This window comes from Myxocyprinus asiaticus, chromosome 48 (genome assembly GCF_019703515.2).
Source record: "Myxocyprinus asiaticus isolate MX2 ecotype Aquarium Trade chromosome 48, UBuf_Myxa_2, whole genome shotgun sequence".
Taxonomy (NCBI): Eukaryota; Metazoa; Chordata; class Actinopteri; order Cypriniformes; family Catostomidae; genus Myxocyprinus; species Myxocyprinus asiaticus.
This window is the reverse complement of record NC_059391.1, coordinates 27,078,699-27,098,241: the sequence shown is the minus strand read 5'-3', so window position 1 is coordinate 27,098,241 and position 19,543 is coordinate 27,078,699. Positions and strand designations below refer to the sequence as shown.

At 36.4% G+C, this 19,543-nt stretch overlaps 2 protein-coding genes across 3 annotated transcripts in view; both read right to left on the bottom strand.

The window, feature by feature from the left end:
• Positions 1 to 397: 397 nt before the first annotated feature.
• LOC127437646 (HMG box-containing protein 1-like) lies at positions 398 to 12,353 on the bottom strand. Of its 2 annotated transcripts, none has more exons than XM_051692696.1 (11): positions 12,219 to 12,353; positions 9,676 to 9,856; positions 7,726 to 7,936; positions 7,510 to 7,630; positions 6,439 to 6,550; positions 5,887 to 6,002; positions 5,629 to 5,785; positions 5,380 to 5,524; positions 3,563 to 3,850; positions 2,498 to 2,639; positions 398 to 1,355 (listed from the first exon to the last, which is right to left on the bottom strand). In XM_051692696.1, the coding sequence occupies exons 2-11, from the start codon at positions 9,830 to 9,832 to the stop codon at positions 1,338 to 1,340; spliced, it is 1,467 nt and encodes a 488-aa protein (XP_051548656.1). In that variant the 5' UTR covers positions 9,833 to 9,856; positions 12,219 to 12,353; the 3' UTR covers positions 398 to 1,337. The 2 variants fall into 2 exon arrangements, with proteins under 2 accessions (XP_051548656.1, XP_051548654.1); XM_051692694.1 differs by lacking the exon at positions 12,219 to 12,353 and adding an exon at positions 11,928 to 11,948.
• A 934-nt stretch (positions 12,354 to 13,287) lies between these two features.
• LOC127437652 (cAMP-dependent protein kinase type II-beta regulatory subunit) overlaps positions 13,288 to 19,543 on the bottom strand; it is a 29,604-nt gene continuing 23,348 nt past the window's right edge. Inside the window, exon 11 of the mRNA XM_051692708.1 lies at positions 13,288 to 15,432. Within this exon, the coding sequence (XP_051548668.1) occupies positions 15,299 to 15,432 (134 nt within the window). The 3' untranslated portion in view covers positions 13,288 to 15,298. The remainder of the gene's footprint in view (positions 15,433 to 19,543) is intronic.

Here is a 19,543-nt window from a genome sequence, read left to right as displayed (position 1 = left end):
GCTGGTAAAAGGTGGAGATTTATTCTTTCACTCGTGTAATGTTTCCTTTTTGTGGCTATACTTTCAAAATTGTGTGCATTTTAACATTCATTCCAGTGCAGTGCCTTGCCCCATAGACTTGCATTGTAAGTGCATTAGTGTAAATGATTTTTGCAAGTTAAAATACATTTTTAAGTGTAATAGACAACATGTCACAGCTCAACTATCATTTAATCCATGAATAATGCGTGAAAGGCAAAACAAAGAAACGGTGCAAATGTTTAGGGTAGCAAGTTTAACATTTTATTTATAATATGATACAAGAATAGTTTGTGCAAGAAATGGATGGGAACGTGGACCTGTACAATATTAACAAAAAATGTAATTTTCAATGCAGACTAATGGCAAACCTGCAAAATGCATCACAAGCAGTTTGCTGAGTTTGGCCATTATTGTGTCAAAGGATAAAGCCTATCATGATATATACAGTACATTTTTACACAACATTTCAGCTTGTATACATTTATTGGTTGTATAAGGTTATAAATGAATATAAAGTGCAAAAACAATAACACTTAAAGGCATGGTGCTGAACTGCTGTATGTGACTGATGTGTGCGTCACTGTACACGTGTACTTGCGTGTGTGACTATCCATGAACAACATGGCCATATGGATAGACTACTATACACACACACACACACACACACACACCAGCACACAAGTACGCAGACACACACACAGTGAATATGGCCTAGGCTGGACTGGTGTCATATTAAATTCAGCCCTTTCCCAGCTTTTGTTGACGAATTCATCAGCATTCATCTGTTTGCAATACATTTGAGTCCGTGCAATAAGTTGAGTTATACAAATAGAATTAATATGAACAGCTGTAAAAAAAAAAAAAAAAAAAAAAAAGCTAACGTCTAAATTTCTCCTTTTTACATTTAAAAATAGACATTATTTGTATATATCGCTCCTTCGGCCTCAGTAAAATAGCACCACAGGGTTGCACCTTAAAAGCACAGAAGTACAAAAATACCTGAAAGTAGAACTGAGCGTTGTCTGATGTTGAAAGAATAAGGCTCTTTTGTCATTTTTGAAAGGATAAGAAAAATACACAAGCACTGTTAGTTGACTAGATAATTTTTTTTATATATATATATCGTATATATCTGATTTACCTTCCGTTTAGCATATTTTTAATGTTTAATTTTTTTATCGCAAAGATCAAATTCATTTTATTTTCTAAAGCAGGTGTTCATAGCATCACAGTTGCGGTTTATCACTCTTTCGAGAGAATTTGTGTCGCCGTCCGTCTCCTGCTGTCCAGTTCATGTTTCCGTGACGATCCTCAGGCTAGTTCTGCTGAGAGCCCTGGCCAAACGCAGAGGAAAACTTTTTAATGATTAGTTTTAAATTGATAAACACTGAACCAATTAAAATAACAATAGTTAGTGTAATGAAGATGTGGTGAGTCCTTTTTTAATTAACAAAATGGATTCACAATATATATATATATATATATATATATATATATATATATATTTGTTTTTCCTAATTTGGAATGCCCAATTCCCAATGTGCTCTAAGTCCTCGTGGTGGCGTAGTGACTCGCCTCAATCCGGGTGGTGGAGGACGAATCTCAGTTGCCTCCGCGTCTGAGACTGTCAATCCGCGCATCTTATCACGTGGCTTGTTGAGCGCGTTACCGCGGAGACCTAGCGCGTGTGGAGGCTTCACGCTATTCTCCGCTGCATCCAGGCACAACTCACCACGTGCCCCACTGAGAGCGAGAACAACATTATAGCGACCACGAGGAGGTTACCCCATGTGACTCTACCCTCCCTAGCAACCAGGCCAATTTGGTTGCTTAGGAAGCCTGACTGGAGTCACTCAGCACGCCCTGGATTTGAACTCACGACTCCAGATGTGGTAGTCAGCGTCTTTACTCGCTGAGCTACCCAGGCCCCTCTTGGATTCACAATATTAACGCTAATCAGTGAATTTTAATGAAACCCTTCTAGAAAATGTCCTGGTCCTATTTTACTCCAAAATCAAAAGAAACAAATAAGAAATTAAATGTTGCTTATAGAAAATGAAGCCTTTTGAAGGGCCATTAAGAAGAAAAAAATTATAATAATTTTACCTCCCAATTCTCATTACTGTAATATGAAAGAAGATAATATTAATTCAATTGTTAAGTATTTATATATCATAGTAGTAGTACTCCCTTGGTAGTACTGGCTTTCATTTTCGCTGATTGGAGTAAAAAAAAATGTAACGTGGCTCAGTAATGAGAATCATCATTGAAAACAATGGGTATAGTAAAACATCCAGATGCATCTTAGTAATACGAATTTGGGGGTAAAACGTGTCTTGGGTCATGCAACATATATTATATATACTGTATATATATATTTGTATTGATTTGGAGTTAAAAATGACGAGGACAGTTTTCCTAGAAAATTTCGAGTTTCGACAAAAATCAACCAATCATGCAAATCAGTGTGGCTAACCGAGTTAGTTCTCTTGCGTTTCCAGCAGTCAGGGTTGAGTCGTTTCTGCTCCTCCGCTAGAGCTTTTGCCTCCATTGTGTACATCCTCCTCTCCTCATTCTTCATCTTCTTCCATTTATCACCCAGAATCACGCTGATGGCTCTGCCGAGAGATGACATATAAATCCACATTTGCGCCGAACTTGCGCGTATGCGCTTTTCAATTGAAATTGGACCTGTAAGTTACATAACTGCAAATTTTTCCCCTTTGAAGTTTGTGAAAATATTAAGCATAAAAAGTCAATTTTGCAAGCCTAACTTTGTGTTAATGTTCCGCTTTAGATTTAATCCTGGGTTATAACTGAAGCGTCGGCATGGGCGTAAGGGTTCGTGTGCAGAAAGTGACATCATCTCGGCAGCCGCTTAGCCTCTGCAAGGCTCTGTTTCGCGCAGTCGTGCACATTCACATTTTTTTAATTTTGACCACAAACATACTTTAAAGGGATAGTTCACCCAAAAATTTTAATTCTCTCATTATTTTCTCATCCTCATGCCATCCCAGATGTGTATGACTTTCTTTCTTCTGCTGAACACAAATGAAGATTTTTGGAAGAATATTTCAGCTCTGTTGGTCCATACAATGCAAGTGAATGGTGACCAAAACTTTGAAGCTCAAAAAAATCACACAAATCAGCATAAAAGTAATCCAGTGGTTAAATCAATGTCTCCAGAAGTGATATGATAGGTGTGGGTGAGAAACAGATCAATATTTAAGTACATTTTTACTATAAATTCTGCTCAGTCAGTCTGCACTTTAACTTTCACATTCTTCTTCTTGTGTTTTTGGTGATTCACATTCTTCATGCATATCGCCCCCTACTGGGCAGGGAGAAGAATTTCTATCAAAAATTGACTTAAATATTGATCTGTTTCTCACCCACACCTTTCATACTGCTTCAGAAGACATGGATTTAACCACTGGAGTTGTATGGATTACTTTTTGCTTTTTGGAGCGCCAGAATTTTGGCATTTTCGCCTCCCTGTGGCCTGAGTTAACATTTGTTCGTTAACAGCACATCCACACACCTGTTGTCCTTGCCGGGGTACATCTGCGTGTATTCCACTCTGTACTTCTTGGCAAATAGCATGAATGCATTCATTGGCCGCTTGCACTTTGTGGGTGTGGCACCAGAGCTCCCTGAGGCGTGGCTGCGCTGTGATTTGCTGCTGGGGGATTGGTCGGAGGAGCCACAGGCCTCAAGTTTGTCACAGTCGGGACTTACAGCACCCCCACTGGACTGGGAGGCCCGGCGTTGACGTGCCATACTGCTCAGAACGTACACGGCGGACGAGTCCAGAGGAGTGAAATCATAACTGTGTGTGAGGTGAGAAAACAGGCAAGACTTTAAACACTGTACGTTTAAACAATGTATAGTGTGTTTAAGTTGAATGTACACTTCAAGTTTAAACAAACATTATGTTATATTTATGATTCTATATTTCTTGTCTGACATACAGTAGTTACATTCATCCTTTTATGTGCATATGTTTTTTAAATATCTTATGTCAGCAATGATATTTTAGTATACTGTATATTATTATTATTATACAGAAAAATAAGAATCATCAAGAAAAACTATGCAAGTACTGGCAAAGAAGTAACAAATAAATGCACAATTAAAATGCACAAACATCAACCGACAAATGGGTGAATCTTATGAAACCAAGTCATAAATATGTCAGTCATATTTAACCTCAAAATCAAAATAAATGAGATTTTGTTTTGCCTAAAGAAAATAAAGCCTATTCTTAGGACAATTCATGTTTTATTTTATTTTGTTTTATTTATTTTTTTGCAATTTTTTTTGCAATTCAGCACATTTTCCCCAATTCTCATTACCATACTGCAAAAATATCAGCGTGATTACTTTAATGTTCCGAAAAAAATAGGTTAATAAGTAATTTAAATAGTAAAGTATTTGTACATCATGCAAGTATTTCTACATTTCATGCCGATTAATCAAATTAATCACATATATAAATATTTGCCAAAGAAATTCCACAAAATAACAATAATTAAATATATATTGATTAAATAATTATATTTAAATACTTATAAATAACATATTTTATAAATATGATTCAGATCACTAAAATGCATTACAATTTTGTGGCTGTCGATTAAAGCATTGACAAAACAATATAAAAAGTGGCTTTAGAAGGCAACATATTGTTTATTTCCATAATCTGTCCGAAACAGATTTATTATAAGGGCTTTTCTAATGACACGTCAATGTACTGTACACATTTTTTTGGAGTGTTTCACTTTGGTTACGTTGCGTGGTAATCACACCGTTTTTAGGTCTATGTGTCAAGTTAAATGTAGTTTGAAACTAAGAAAAACAAGTTTTGAGATACCTGCATTCGGAATTGTGCTCCATCCAGCTGTGTTTGTACGCAAGAACGTGTTCTCATCTTGTGCTGTCTGCTGTCCGTAAGTGTGGTTTGTTCTCTTTATAAAATGCATGTTGCCTACACTGCTGGAGTTTCACTTACTGCCCCCTGCTGAAAACAGGTGGTACTTCAAGCTTGAATTGCTCTGATGGTAGGAATATTCCTTATTACGGTCCGAGGCCATGATTAATTGCGTTAATTTTTTATATAATAAATCGCACTGAAATAATGTGTTAAATCGACAGCCCTAATTAGAGTATTTTTCTATTTCTAGTATTTTTCTAATGAGAACCACCTTTGAGAATAATGAGAATTGCAAACAAAACTTCAAAATAAAACATCCGGATGCATTACGTTAATGAGAATTTGGGGGGAAATGTGCTTCATTGTTGTGAAAATACTGTCGCAGTGCAAACAAACCTTTCACATGAATTCGAATTGGTACGTACCTTCTAAAAGTGTCAAAAACGACTGAGTCATCACAGTTGATGGCGTCACGGTGTCCCGGCGGAAGACACAAGTCTCCGACCTGAACATAATAGCAGGGAATACCGTGCTGCACAACGGTAAGGCTCGGATAAAAGGAAGACCACCCTAAAACACACATACATTCACAGAGGCACTTGTTTTTTAACATATATTATGCATATAGAAATTTTTTTCATACTACTGTAAAAAAAGAAGGCTGCAGTATTTACCTTTATTTTTCACAAAAAACGGATGGTCCAGACGGCACTCAGCGGTCAGAAGCCCTGCTTCAGGGGAACCGGGGTCAAAGGTTAATTTCAGGACAGAGTGACCGAAAGACACAGTCTCCTCAAAGGCGATGAGCTTGAGACCCTCTGAACCGAAATTCTGAGAAACAAAATCTGTGATTAGATTTGTGCTAAGAAAGTCTTATCGCTACACTATTACATTAAACTGTGAGCGAGCGTAAATAATGTGCACATCGACACCTTAATTGGGTTGGACTGTGTTCCTCCCTCGTCATCAGAATCTTCATCAGAATCCAGCACATCTTCTGCCTCTTGCCACTCCACGTTCACACCTTTGTGGAAGCGTAGACGTGTTCCTGAAAAAAACAACAACACATTATTGTTATAATTTTATATAGTCACCACTGACTCTTATTGTATGGAACAAAGATGCAATGAGAGTGCATGGTCATTGAGGCTAATATTCAGAGAAAACATGACTTAAAGTCCTCCAGGCAGAGGGTGTGAACAACAAGTTTCTCTCTCAGGCTCTAATGGCCCTCCTGTGACCCAGAGACATGCCTGTTTTCCCCCTTTTGTCTGATGCAGCTCTGCATTAGTAACTGCAGAGGGCGCTGTTTCCCACAGTTCTCCACTCCATTGATAAAATGGCTTTATTACAATATACTGTAAGCTGCTATTCGTTACTTAGTTACCATGTTTCTTGAGACCTCTCATTTACATTTTATAGCATTTGTTTGTGTTTAAAAACATATGCTTTTTACCAGTTTAAGTGTGCGTTTGTGCCTTTACCTTTCAGGAAACAGTGCCAGGCAGTAGAGGGCCACGAATGAGACCATCCCAGATCATCATCATCGGACAGAGAGGACATACAGAAAATTCCTGATTCCGACTCACTGCTGGCCTGTAACACGCACGTGCAACAAAAAATGTCGTACTTCACTCACATATTAGTTATAGTGAGGCACTTACAATGGAAGTGAATGGGGCCAGATTAAACACATAGAAATACACACCGTTTCAAAAGTGTAGCCACAAGCCATAAACTTTATACATATAAACATGATTGTAGTGTAATAAAATTGATTGCTTACCTTATCTGTGTCAAGTTATATCCAATATCAGGCTTATAGGGTTTTGTTGTCATGACAACAAAGTTGTAATATTGCATTTAATTTTACACAAATAAGGTTAGCAAGTGATTTTATCATATTAAAATCATGCTAACAGGTTTATTGTTTACATCTTGTGGTTATACTTTTGAAACAGTGAGTATTTTAATGTTTATAGACTGGCCCCCATTCACTATCATTGTTGGTGCCTTATTGTAACAACAATTTTTGTGTTTGTTTGTTTGTTTTTTTTTAATTAAGAGAGATGAGTCAATTATTTTTAATGCTGTTAATTGAGCTTAACTTGTACTGAACTCGGAACATTGCTTTTTTTTTAGCACGCACATAGATTCTAATTACCATAATCAAAAAAATTTAATTGTCAATACAGTAAAGAGAAAAAAATAATACAAAATTTAAATGTAGTTTTTATACATCATGGTTGAATTTGTTGTACTGCCTTTAATTCATGTTGGTTTAAAAAAACATTTTTACAGTATTATTTTACCGTATCAGAATCTAATGAAAATCACGATTCAGAATAATGAGATTTACACAAATCTTGAAAGTGAATTATGGTTATGAGACTTTGGGTGGAAAATGTGCATAATCGTCATGAAACGATTATAGGCTTTATTTTCATTATGCCCAAGGCTTCAGCATCCTCAAAATCACTGTTTATAATACAATGTTTACACCTTTTGTCAAATCCCAACGTTAGCTAGGTGATTGGAAAGAGTGGTGGTCGTACCCTGGTGCAGCGGCGTTCTCTCATGTCGCTACGGGCGGGGCTGTGGGTGCTTCTGGAAGACAGAGGGGGTCTCGCGTAGGAATGTAAACTACTACTACTGGAGAAAATGTGGACTGAAGATCTGCAATAAAGACACACACACACACACACACATCAGTATATCCAGTATAGCACAATTGACAGTAATTTGCAGTATATGTTCTTGCATTTCCTGACCGATTGTGTGGGCCATTCTGGAACAGGGGGCTTTGGGGGCTTGTGGCGATGTTGGCTAACTCTGTCAGCCAGTTTGTATGTGAGATGCTGCTTTCCGTTCTGGAGCTCCACTCATCACCCGGGCCCTCCTCATGTGACACGCCCGGGGCCACCTGGAACACGCCTGGGGTTGATTGATCATCTTGTACCTCCTGCAGCTCGGGTAGGTCATCTGTTCATTAAAAAGTAAGAGAGGAAAATAAGCTATCATTTCAAGTATTTGGGTCAATGACATGATGCTCATTTCTTTATTTGTCTGGATCTATTAAGTTATTCAAAAATACTTTCAAAATACAATTCACACAAAACAATGCCTTGAATCCACCTCTTCTATGATGATCATGTTTTCAAAAAACTTTTTTTTAATTTTTACTTTTTTAAAGTATGTGGTGTAACCGTCCGGAGATGGTAAAAAAAAAACAAATAATTCTAGAAATTCTAGAAAAAAGAAATGTTGGTACAGAATATACTTTATTATAATTTCTTTAAAAAATATTTTTAACCTCATAAAATTTGTCGAAAAACTTAAATGAAATGAATGATTAAGTTGTTTACACATTCTCATTTATTTAAAGTGCAAGAGAAGTATTTTGATACCTTTTTCTTGATGGTTACACCACATGGCATTTTTAAAGTCACTAAATACATTTTTTGTAGAAAATGCTTTAAACGTTTTCAAAAATGTATGAAACCAAATTGGATACAAAGATTACGTACCTATGAACTTGACCTGTGTGTTTTAAACTAGATTTTTATAAAGATTTCTTATTTTTACCAACTCAGACAATCTTATTTACAGTATCAGTGACCAATAATTATAAATTTGTAGCTTTTGAAACTAGTGACAAACCGATCATATTGGCTGTTTTGAGATTATCGCTATTGGCCAATAACTGTATCCACCTGGCCAGGTAACTCTATCAGTTGTAATCAGAATATATATAAGTTAAAAGGGTAGTTCACCCAAAAATGAAAATATTCTCATTTACTCACCCTCATGATATCTTAGATGTGTATGACTTTCTTCAGCAGAACACAAATGATTTTTAGAAGAATATTTCAGCTCTGTAGGTCCATATAAACCAAAACTTAGAAGCTCCAAAAAGCACATAAAGGCAGCATAAAAGCAATCCATAAGACTCCAGTGGTTTAATCCATGCCTTCTGAAGTGATATGATAGGTGTGGGTGAGAAACAGATAAATATTTAAGTCCTTTTTTACAATAAATCTCTACCTTTGACCAGCCTCAACCAGTAGGTGGCTGTATGTGAAAGTCACTTCTTCATTTCAAAGTGAAAGTGTAGATTATATTGCTTCTGAAGACACTGATTTAACCACTGGAGTCATATGGACTTTTATGCTGCCTTTATGTGCTTTTTGGACCTTCTTAGTTCTGGTCACCATTCACTTGCATTGTATGGACTGACAGAGCTGAAATATTCTTCTAAAATCTTCATTTGTGTTCAGCAGAAGAAAGAAAGTCAGACACATCTGTGATGGCATGAGGGTGAATAAATGATGAGAGAATTTCATTTTTGGGTGAACTATCCCTTTAATTAAGTCGCCAATGAGGTTAATTAAAAATGTAAAAAAAAGTCTTACCAGACATGTATAAAATAAAGTATGCTGTTTGACTGTCACATATATCGCCTATATTTCTATGATCTATATAATAATTTTAATTGTTCTGTAAATGCACAAAACTGGCGCACGTGGGCATGTTTAGAAATTTTTCGGGGGAAAAAATCATGCTCTTTCAGGCCAGTTTTTCAATATGATTGATTTTCAACGTTTTCCTTCTTTTTTTAATTCAATGAAACAGAATAGGACTTTTTTGGTCTTATGACCCCCCCCCCCCCCCCCCATTTTGATTATGCAACTGTTGTGAAACATGTGAAATGGTGTAATTACCATACTCCATGTGGCTTTCGTTAGAAGGGTATCCAGGTGAGGAGGGCAGGTGCTCGTTGCACTTGAGCAGGTCGAAGGTCTCGTCCTTACCTGAGCTCTGTGCCTGGACTTCCTGAACTCTCTGAGGGACTGACTGTGATTTCACTTCCCACACCATATTATGACATGTCAGCTGGCCAGGCTGCAAATGCACAAGAACCCGTTTGAGTGAAAGTGAAATGGGTTTGTAGGTCCTAATCCAGCTAACTCTTACAGGCTCCTACTTGCGTTTGCATGTTTTTTGGGGTGTTTTTTAGTGGAACTGTGTGTTTGGCAAGGTTTATAGTGGTAGAAATTATCAGTGGTGATATTGATAAAAGTTTGGACACACCTACAGAACTTATTCTTTATTATTAGGACTGGATTAAAAATATAGATTTTCCGATGCATCGTAATCTTCATTTGAATGATACTGATTTTTAAAATCCCATTACTCTACGCGCAACCCTCTACTACAGTGAGAGGAAATCACTCGCATATCATATTTGCAATCAAATTTCGCACTATGCGACTAAAATATCTGTGATTCGCCACTGGCTGGTAAATGCCGTTCGAATCCTCTCTCGTTAATATGCGCTCATTTACAGAACTGCCTGTTTTCTTAAAGAGACAGTACGGGTTTTTAGCACATATTCAACAAATCAATGGAAATACCTATAAAAATTACAAATTATGCATGTAAAAATTAAAAATGTAACAAAATATAGTATATGCAATAAAATATTATATATATTGATGGAATACAAGTATTGGTTTGTTTTAAAAAAAAAGCTTAAATGTGACCAAAATGAAAAACTAATGTAATGAAATTAGTCAAATTAATATTTTTGCAATGTACCTAGTTAGAAGGTCCCCTGTATACAGTAATTAACAGCACTGGGAGAGAATTTCTTTCATATGTAAGCAAAAGTGGACATTATAACTGAAATATACCCATATGAATCGGTTTCGAATTGAGAGCATGTGAATTGGAATCGAATCGGGAAATCTTTATCAATAACCGGCCCTATTTATTATTACAAGTTTCCAAATTTTAGAACAGTAAAATCATCAAAACTATAAAATAACATGGAAGTATGGGAATTCTATTTTGACCAAAAATGATAAACAAATCAAAACAATCTTATATTTGAGCTTAACATATAAAAATGTTAGTTTTGTACAGAAATGCATACTATATTCATCAACAAAACATTTCAAGCATTTAAGTATAAGCCACTAGATAAAAAGGTTCACGAGATACATAAATTCACCCAAGTCCAAACTTTTGAATGGAAGAATATATCATATATTTCTATAGTTGAATAAAATTATGTATATATATATATATATATATATATATATATATATATATATCATTGTAGTTTGTATATAAACGAATGACTGAATGAATGAATATGTGACATCAGCAGTACACACTGGAATAACACAATCTGCTCTGCTGGGTGTTGTGCAATGTTCTTGGCAGCTGTTATATCACGTTTAGCACCCTTATAGATAAAAAATAAATATGAAGAATAACTGTACGCTTTTATTCTGCCGATTAATCGCGCGTTTTGTTTTGCGAACTTTGCGGCTGTGTTTTGTTCAACGCGTCACGTGACTCGCATTGCACGCAATGCTTGTTTACAAACTTTTGGGGACTTCGCGCATGCGCAGCGCAGCTCATTCATTCATAACTGCGTAACAACAGGAGATCAATAACAGCGTTAGATTGCGACAGAAAATTCACAAAAACTATCGATAATTACAGCTGACAGTCTATTCGATCATCTTGATCGACGATGAATCCGACTATATGGGTGAAAAGCTTTATTTAAAGGCTCCTTTGTTGGCTCGACTCTATCTGTTTTCAACACAGGAAGAAAAATCAGCTGTTTTCGAGCTGTTTTAGGTGTTTTGGTTTAGATGTGGTATTTTATCGCGTATAATGTCTTTGTTAAAACCGAACAATGGAGCAACACCCTCAATACATGCAGACTAACAATAAAATTAAGCTCTTTGTTTGAAAAACATCCCAAAAACTAACCAACATCGGTGAGATTCAAATAAAAAAAAAAAATCATACACACTATCCAACTCATATATATTTGACAGACGTCAAAATAATGAAAATAAGCACTTAAAAACTGAACTCAACAGTGGTCAGTGCGATCTGTAAACAAAAGAATGTCAACAAGTTCAGACATGGCACATCAAGTCCTTCCTTTTACCCCATTGTAATGAATGGAGATCCTTTTTTCTATGAGGTTTTAATAGAAAAGCGCTGCTTGCTGTGTATAATGCTGTCGCTATGGTGAGATTGACAATTACTAAACCACAAACAGAACAACAAACGTCACAGAGCAACAACAACAAAAAAAAGTTTTCAATCGAAACAATGGATGACAACATATTTGCTCCGCGCGGATGCATTCGTCGCGGTCTGACATAGTCACGCAAAATAAAGTTAATTGACAATACGTTTCGTTTCTTTGTTATATTACAGCAACTTTTTTACTTACCAAACCTGACGCCTTTACCGAGTATATCTGGCATTCTCCGAGAAGGCGGGGTTGGTTACTTTTAGAACTGGCCTCCCATTGGTGGAGACTCACGTCAGTAATGCGGGCTCGAAGCGGGATTGGCTAGTTGCTTGGACACGGGTAGACATGGATGGGTTTGTTATTGTGTTTGTGATTGGTCAGTTGTGCATGCCTGTTACATCAGCCGTGAATTTGATTGGTTATGACAGCATTTTCTTTGTGAAAGACCCTCCCTCTTTGTTCAACAGAGGTGTTTGATATCTATTGTCTCATTGTAAACAAACCTAAAATGATATTTGTTTTTGCATTTGTGTAAAATCACAGCTCACTTGAAGTGAAATGGCTTTTGGCTGTTAGCGTATATACAGGTTAAGGACCAATATATGTCTAATAGATAATATTGGTGTAATGGAAATTCACATTCATATGAAGTTTAATGTTTGGATGCCATTTCTATGAAAATGTTGCTCAGAATGGCATGTAAGGTCATAACCAGTGTTGGGTAAGTTACTAAAAAAATATCCACAACAAATTACTAACTACTTCTCAAAAATTGCCGAAAAAGTAATCACATTACTAATTACTTTACTTTTAAGTATACTTTCCAAAACACATCACATTTTTTTTTAAACGCTTTTTTGCTCAACAAATTCAAAATAATGTCTACCGTATAGTTTCTCCTTGTTATTGTCGCACACCCTTCAGCTGTCACAGAAACGCAAACAGATGTACATATGAACATACAAATTTACATTTTAATTTTATCATACATAAATAATATATTTTTAGAAATATTTGTAACCCAAGTATTATACTTAAAAGTAATTACCTACATTAAAAGTCAGTAACTTTAATCTAATTACAAGATTACATTTAAATGTAACATGTTACACTACTTTTTTTGTGCCTAAAAGTAACTAGATTACTAGGTTATTGTAATCAGATTACACCCAACACTGGTCATAATAACATGCATGCTTTTTGTAATGATATTCTTATTAAACGAAAATAAATCATTTATAACGTCACAGAAAAAGCTATAAAGATATTAAATACAAAATTGTTCTTTATTTGAATGGAAAGTCAAATATAACTGACACTGACAGTATAATACTGGGCTCTCTTGCACCGAGAGACTGTAGACCTTTGATTCATTTTTCAGGACTTAAAAAGCATTAGCGACTTAAAGATCTTAATTAGGCGGCAGAAATTCACACAAAAATGAACACTGGAAATTAAAAGCCTTTTTTGAGTGAAGAGGGTGGTGTAATGTTACATCGTCACAGATACAGAAGAGGGACTCACTACAGGTCAGCTGCCAAGCAACGAACCTGTTGGGATCTATCTACATGGGAAGAGTTGATGAAGTCATTTATATTAGAGGTAGAGAGTAATGAATGGTCTTCAGTTATGTTTTAGGAAGAAATGGAAATTACTAGTAAATGCAAGTGACTTGCTGTTGAAGCAAAAACACCCAATCAACAAGGAGGACATACTTCTCAGACAATAACAGAGAGAGAGAGAGAGAGAGAGAGAGAGAGAGAGAGAAATACATTGTCCAATTATCTCAGAAATAAAGAATTAAGTTGAATAAAAACAAAAAGGTAGAAAGACACTAAATTAAAAATCTACACATGAATAGAGAAGAATTATTCAGACTCCTGCAGATAAAGCAGATGTTTCTAGAAAACATATGTGAACATATTGTTTGTGCATGTCAAATGTTTCTTAATTCAGTGTGAAATACTTAAGTTACACACACACACACACACAAATCTCAGTTTTGACAGATGCATCAATCAATGAGGATGTTAGCAAATTATATAAATGTGCTACACCATTCAAAAAAGTTAATACACAATGTCTATGTTGTCTATATTCATAAGTAACAGTAGGAGCTTTTAAGACTGTGCAAAAACAAAGAATTGAAAACATTTAGAGCTGTGCATCCATAAATCAGGATTTTCATTACAATGGCATCAAAGTGCAATAATATTCAAACTGCATTTCCATGTCTTCTTTCATATATTTGATCCTGTGTATGTATATGTTCTTTTCTCATACCGTATTCCCAAGCAATTTGTTTTTCCATTATTGGAAAGTATACTAACTCATGAAGTTTTCATCAAACTTGACTTAAAGTCAACGTGAAACACTGTTCGCAACCCATTTTACTTTTTATAATCTGACGTATTTCAGAGTGAAACCAAGTATTCAATGAGAAAAAATGTAGGGCGGGGCTTGATTACGGGGAATTGATTGGATGGTAAAAAGTGGGTTGGACATAATAAATAATAATAATGATGAATCGTGCACAAAAGACAAGAAACGTTTATTAAGAAAGTAAACGGGGTCAATTTTGATTTCAGTTTGACTTGGGGGAATGGTTCTAATTAGCTAATGTAATTGTTTACATTGTATTAGCTGTGATAGAAATGCAATTTATGAAGCAAGTGTCTAGCTCTTCCAAACTGCAGGTGCTAAATTCATTAATGACTTCTTTGTTCGTTAAAAATGGCAGACATACATTAAAAATTAATTGCATGTGACATTGAAAACACTGATGAATGCAGACCTGCAGATAAGAATTCAAAAGTATATCTTTAAGAGAAATTACTGAGAAAATCACATTACTGTGTAGGAGCTGTATATGGCAATGACACAATCTGGCAAATTTTATGTATACATCACTTTAAAAGATGCAGTCATTGCCTCCTTAACATGTGAATGAAACATTAACCATGTAAAATAAAAAAAAAAAACATTGTACTAAATTTCAAATATGACCCCAAATTGATTAACCCGTGAAAAAATAAATAAATAAATAAATAAAATAAACCTCACATATCCCAGATGCAAACGTTCATACATTTGGCTTTTCACATCTAAAAATCATGATCTTTGACAAACACCAGAGTTTCCCATCTGTGAATGCAAAACAATAGCTTCAAGCTTATGACCTATGTTAACGCGATTTCTTCACCACAGGCCACTACTTACCATTTTCTCATCATTTCATGTTTCATTTTTAGTTTGCGATGTTAAATGATGAACTGATTTCATGCATTCGGCTCTTCTATTGCGATTTGATTCCCGAAGAGTGTGACCAGCTGCTCTTCGTAATTCGCAATGTTCCGTTTCATGATGTCCATGCAGGGGCCTAATAACCTCTCAAACGCCTGTACGTCCATTACTGTAAAACACAACACAGTGACTGTAAAAGCCAAAACATACTCTACGCAAGTACTTGAGCTCAGATGCAACCATTTGGCCACTGCATTGCCAACACGAGTTCCGTACATTCTTGTATTACCATTTCGGGAACAAACCTCAGTACTCAATGGGGCGATAGATTTACCTTCAAATGTCTGTGCTGTTAAACTGGATGTGTTATTATTCTGGTGTAGGAAATTAGCGACTTTGTGGCAGGGTATATTTACAACTGTCACATTCATCACCTATATGTAAGAATTGTATAATGGAACGCTAAATGTAATGGGCAGATATATATATACCCGCATTTATCCCCAATAATATGTCAGAATTTTGGTAGTATAAATTCACACGGTGTGGATTAAACTTCCCATGTATCTTCATCAGTAATATGTAGGATTTTATATGTAAATAATTAGTTTAGGAATCTTGGCCACGTTCGACCACCATTGTATGAAGGATAAATGACAAATTATCAGATTAGAAATCTGAATAAAAATTCTCTACCATTAAATATGTAATACAACAGGCTTGTATCTGCTCACAATTTATATGTAAGGAATTTAGCTCAAGAAGGGAATTATGATTAATTTGGGGAATATTGAAAGAATTAAGGTGTACGTCTGATCACTCGGCCATGCTGAGTTGATATGAAGCATCTGTTAACTCTTTAGGGAAATACTATTCTCATGGCCATTGAAAAAAATATCATGAAATATTGTTCGAGCATGGAACGTAGATCTTAAGAATCAACTGATGAGATTATTTAATCAAAATATACCACAGTCAAATCCTCTTTGAATACAAACAAGACTTTATTGCTAATCTAAAACATCAAACTAAACTAACACACATAGACAAACATAAGAACAGGTTGGAGAGTGAGTTGTAACAGAAGGTGATTGGAAATGATCTGTAACAGAGAAAATTGAACTTCATAGAGTCTATAGACAATGCCTTGTGAACCATCGATACATAAAAATTTTAGTATACCTCAATTTGCAATCGTGTTACCCGAAGTATTTAAATAAAACACCAACACTTTCTAACAAAAGTCTGGAGGTGTACTTGCGTTTCGTTGTGTTGCGTTGCGTTGCTTTGGTTCTTTGGCTGGGTCCGTAGAAAGTTCTGGTTGTTCTCCATCTATGTTTTTGGATCTCTATTAAGATCATGGATGCCGGATAGTTTGGTGCTGGAATGATCAGACGGGGCTTTGAAGTGAGGCATCCCGCAAGGGAGACTCATGACTCCCCGTCACATTTGTAAGTCGTAGTGCAGAGAAGAGAACTCCACGAGGGGGAAGAGGCTGGTCCTTTTTAACCCTTCCTGTCTGATCACACCCCGAAGAGGCTCTAAGCCAATCAGAGGCGCCTTGTCAGATACCATGTGATCATCTCTCTATCCCGTCTTCTGAAGGTGATTAATGAATCTTTGTTCTTAAGGTTTGTCAGTTTTCCCGCTCAAAAGTGAACATATTTTTATCCTGACTTTTATATAATGAAATCGTTGCAAAAGACATGACATCTGTTAACATCAATGTTCTCTACATAAACAGGCAAGAGTTTACTTATGAAACATGACATACTTTCTCTTTATGGTTACTTCACTACACATTAACATTGAATATACATTATTATACATTGTATAATTGAGCATCATGTAAGCATGAGGTCAGAATAATGCATTCTATGATTCTAACCACAGTTAGTCATCATGTGATGCATCTTAGCATATTAAAATTAGATTATGTGCATTGTGAAGTGTAGAATGATGATACAATGGAGTCTTTTTATAGTCTTATAGTTCATAATATTTGTATATGCATTGTAAAAAACATAAAGTTGTCTTTGAAAAGATAAGAAAAACAAAAGTTTGTGTCCAAATAAAAACAGTTCAACAGTTTAGATCCAGTGCTTGTCTGTTAATTCGCTCTGTCTTGAACAATGAGTTTTAGCATGTGATGGTCGTGCTTCCACAGAGAATGTCTCGTGCTCCATTATTAGTCTATTTTTTTAAGTTTAAGAAATCCATCACATGTGCCTCCATCACGGCCCGGCCACGCCCTCCTCCTCGTCACATAGACCTAGAGCCCTCTTTGCTATGGTGAACAAGCTAATTCACCCGCTGGCTCAGGACTCACATAGCTCTGATGAACTTTGTGACTCATTTCTGCACTTCTTTCAAGATAAAATTGTTTCCATTTAACAAACATTCATGTCAACCATTTCTGAAGAGCCTCAGCATGAATGTCTGTCTGAACACCCTATCCCCCCTCTCTCCTCCTCCACTCCCACTAGCCCATCATCAGTCAGTGATCTAATTTTACATTCCAACTCATCATCCTGTCAGTTGGACCCTGCCCCAACCTCCCTTCTTAAACACTTTGAGTCAGTCATTTCGGCACCTATTTTGCATATGATAAACACATCTCTTGCATCTGCGATTGTTCCTACTGATCTTAAAATTGCCGCAGTTACACCAGTCCTTAAAGGTCCCAACTTAGATCCATATTCCCTCTGCAACTAGCGTCCTATTTCTAACCTGCCTTTTATATCTAAACTTCTGGAAAAAGTTGTAGCTTCCCAGTTACAATCACATCTTGCAGCCAATAATCTATGACCCTTTCCAGTCTGGTTTTTGCCTATTCCACAGCACTGAAACTGCTCTCTTGAAGGTTATTAATGATCTCCTCCTCTCTGCTGACTCTGGATTTCTCAGTATTCTGATCTTGCTTGACCTGAGCTCTGCTTTTGACACTGTTTGCCACACAACACTCTTTTCCCGACTTTCAGATATTGGTATTACTGGCACTGTTCTATCCTAGTTGTCTTCCTACCTCACTAGCTGACAATATTTCATTTTTATTAAGAAAAACAAATTCCTTACTGCTCCTCTCACTCAGGGTATCCCCCAGGGTTTTGTACTGGGTCCACTACTGTTCATAATTTACATTCTCCCACTAGGTCAGATCATCCATCGTTATGGTCTCAGTTATCACTGATATGCTGATGACACCCAGATTTATACATCTGCACGTTTTGATGAAACGCGTGCCATCAGCTCGTTAATTGCCTGTATCAATGATGTAAAAATTTGGTTAAACAGTAATTTCCTCAAATTCAGTGCTGAAAAAATCATGATTTCTGGGCCACAAACACTTATAAGAAATATTGACATTTGTGTCAATATTGATGGAAATCTGACCAAATCCTCTAAAACCATTAAGAATCTGGGAATCACTTTCGAACCGTTTCTAACTTTTGAAGCCCACATCAGAACCATCACTAAAACTGCTTTCCTCCATCTACATCACATTGCACGACTTCGCCCCATTCTCAGTTTGAAGGATGCAGAATCACTAGTTCATGCTTTCATAATATCACGTCTCGACTACTGTAACTGCCTCTTTAATGGCCTACCAGCTAAAACTATTGCCTGATTACAATACATCCAAAACTCTGCAGCTAGAGTTCTCACTAACACCAAGCATTCTGCACACATTACTCCCATTTTGTTTAGTCTTTACTGTCTCATGCTGTATTAAGTTTAAAATTATTCTTCTGGAGATGGGATGTGATGCCATGCGAGGATCGGACGTGTGAACACTAGTTTTAATATTTTTTATGACATAAACCGGTGAGATTCAATTCACTCTGTTCCATACGTGTTCTAGGAGGACATTATGTCAAAGAATTCAAAATCCTTGGGCTCTGGAGACATTAAAAGACACTTACGTGCTCAAGCTGGCACCCCCGAGAAGGCCCCGAGCCAGGGAGTCGATTTGGTCAGAGAAATTAGGGAATTGCGGCAAGAGATGTTGAACATGTCGGCAATGCTGACGAAGGTCGTTGCTGACTTGGAGGATCTTGAAGTGATACATCGATCACTGCCATGGAGATGAAATTCTCTGAGGTGGTTACAAGAGTGGGGGATGTCGAGAAACGGATCGATTATCTGTAGTCATCGGAGAGGGAATTATCTGCTAATCCACTAGTGACCAAGGTGGATTTGGAGCATGTCTGGGAGAAGTTGGAGGACATGGAGAACCATAGCCGGCAGAATAACATCTGTATTGGGGGTTTTTCTCTCCC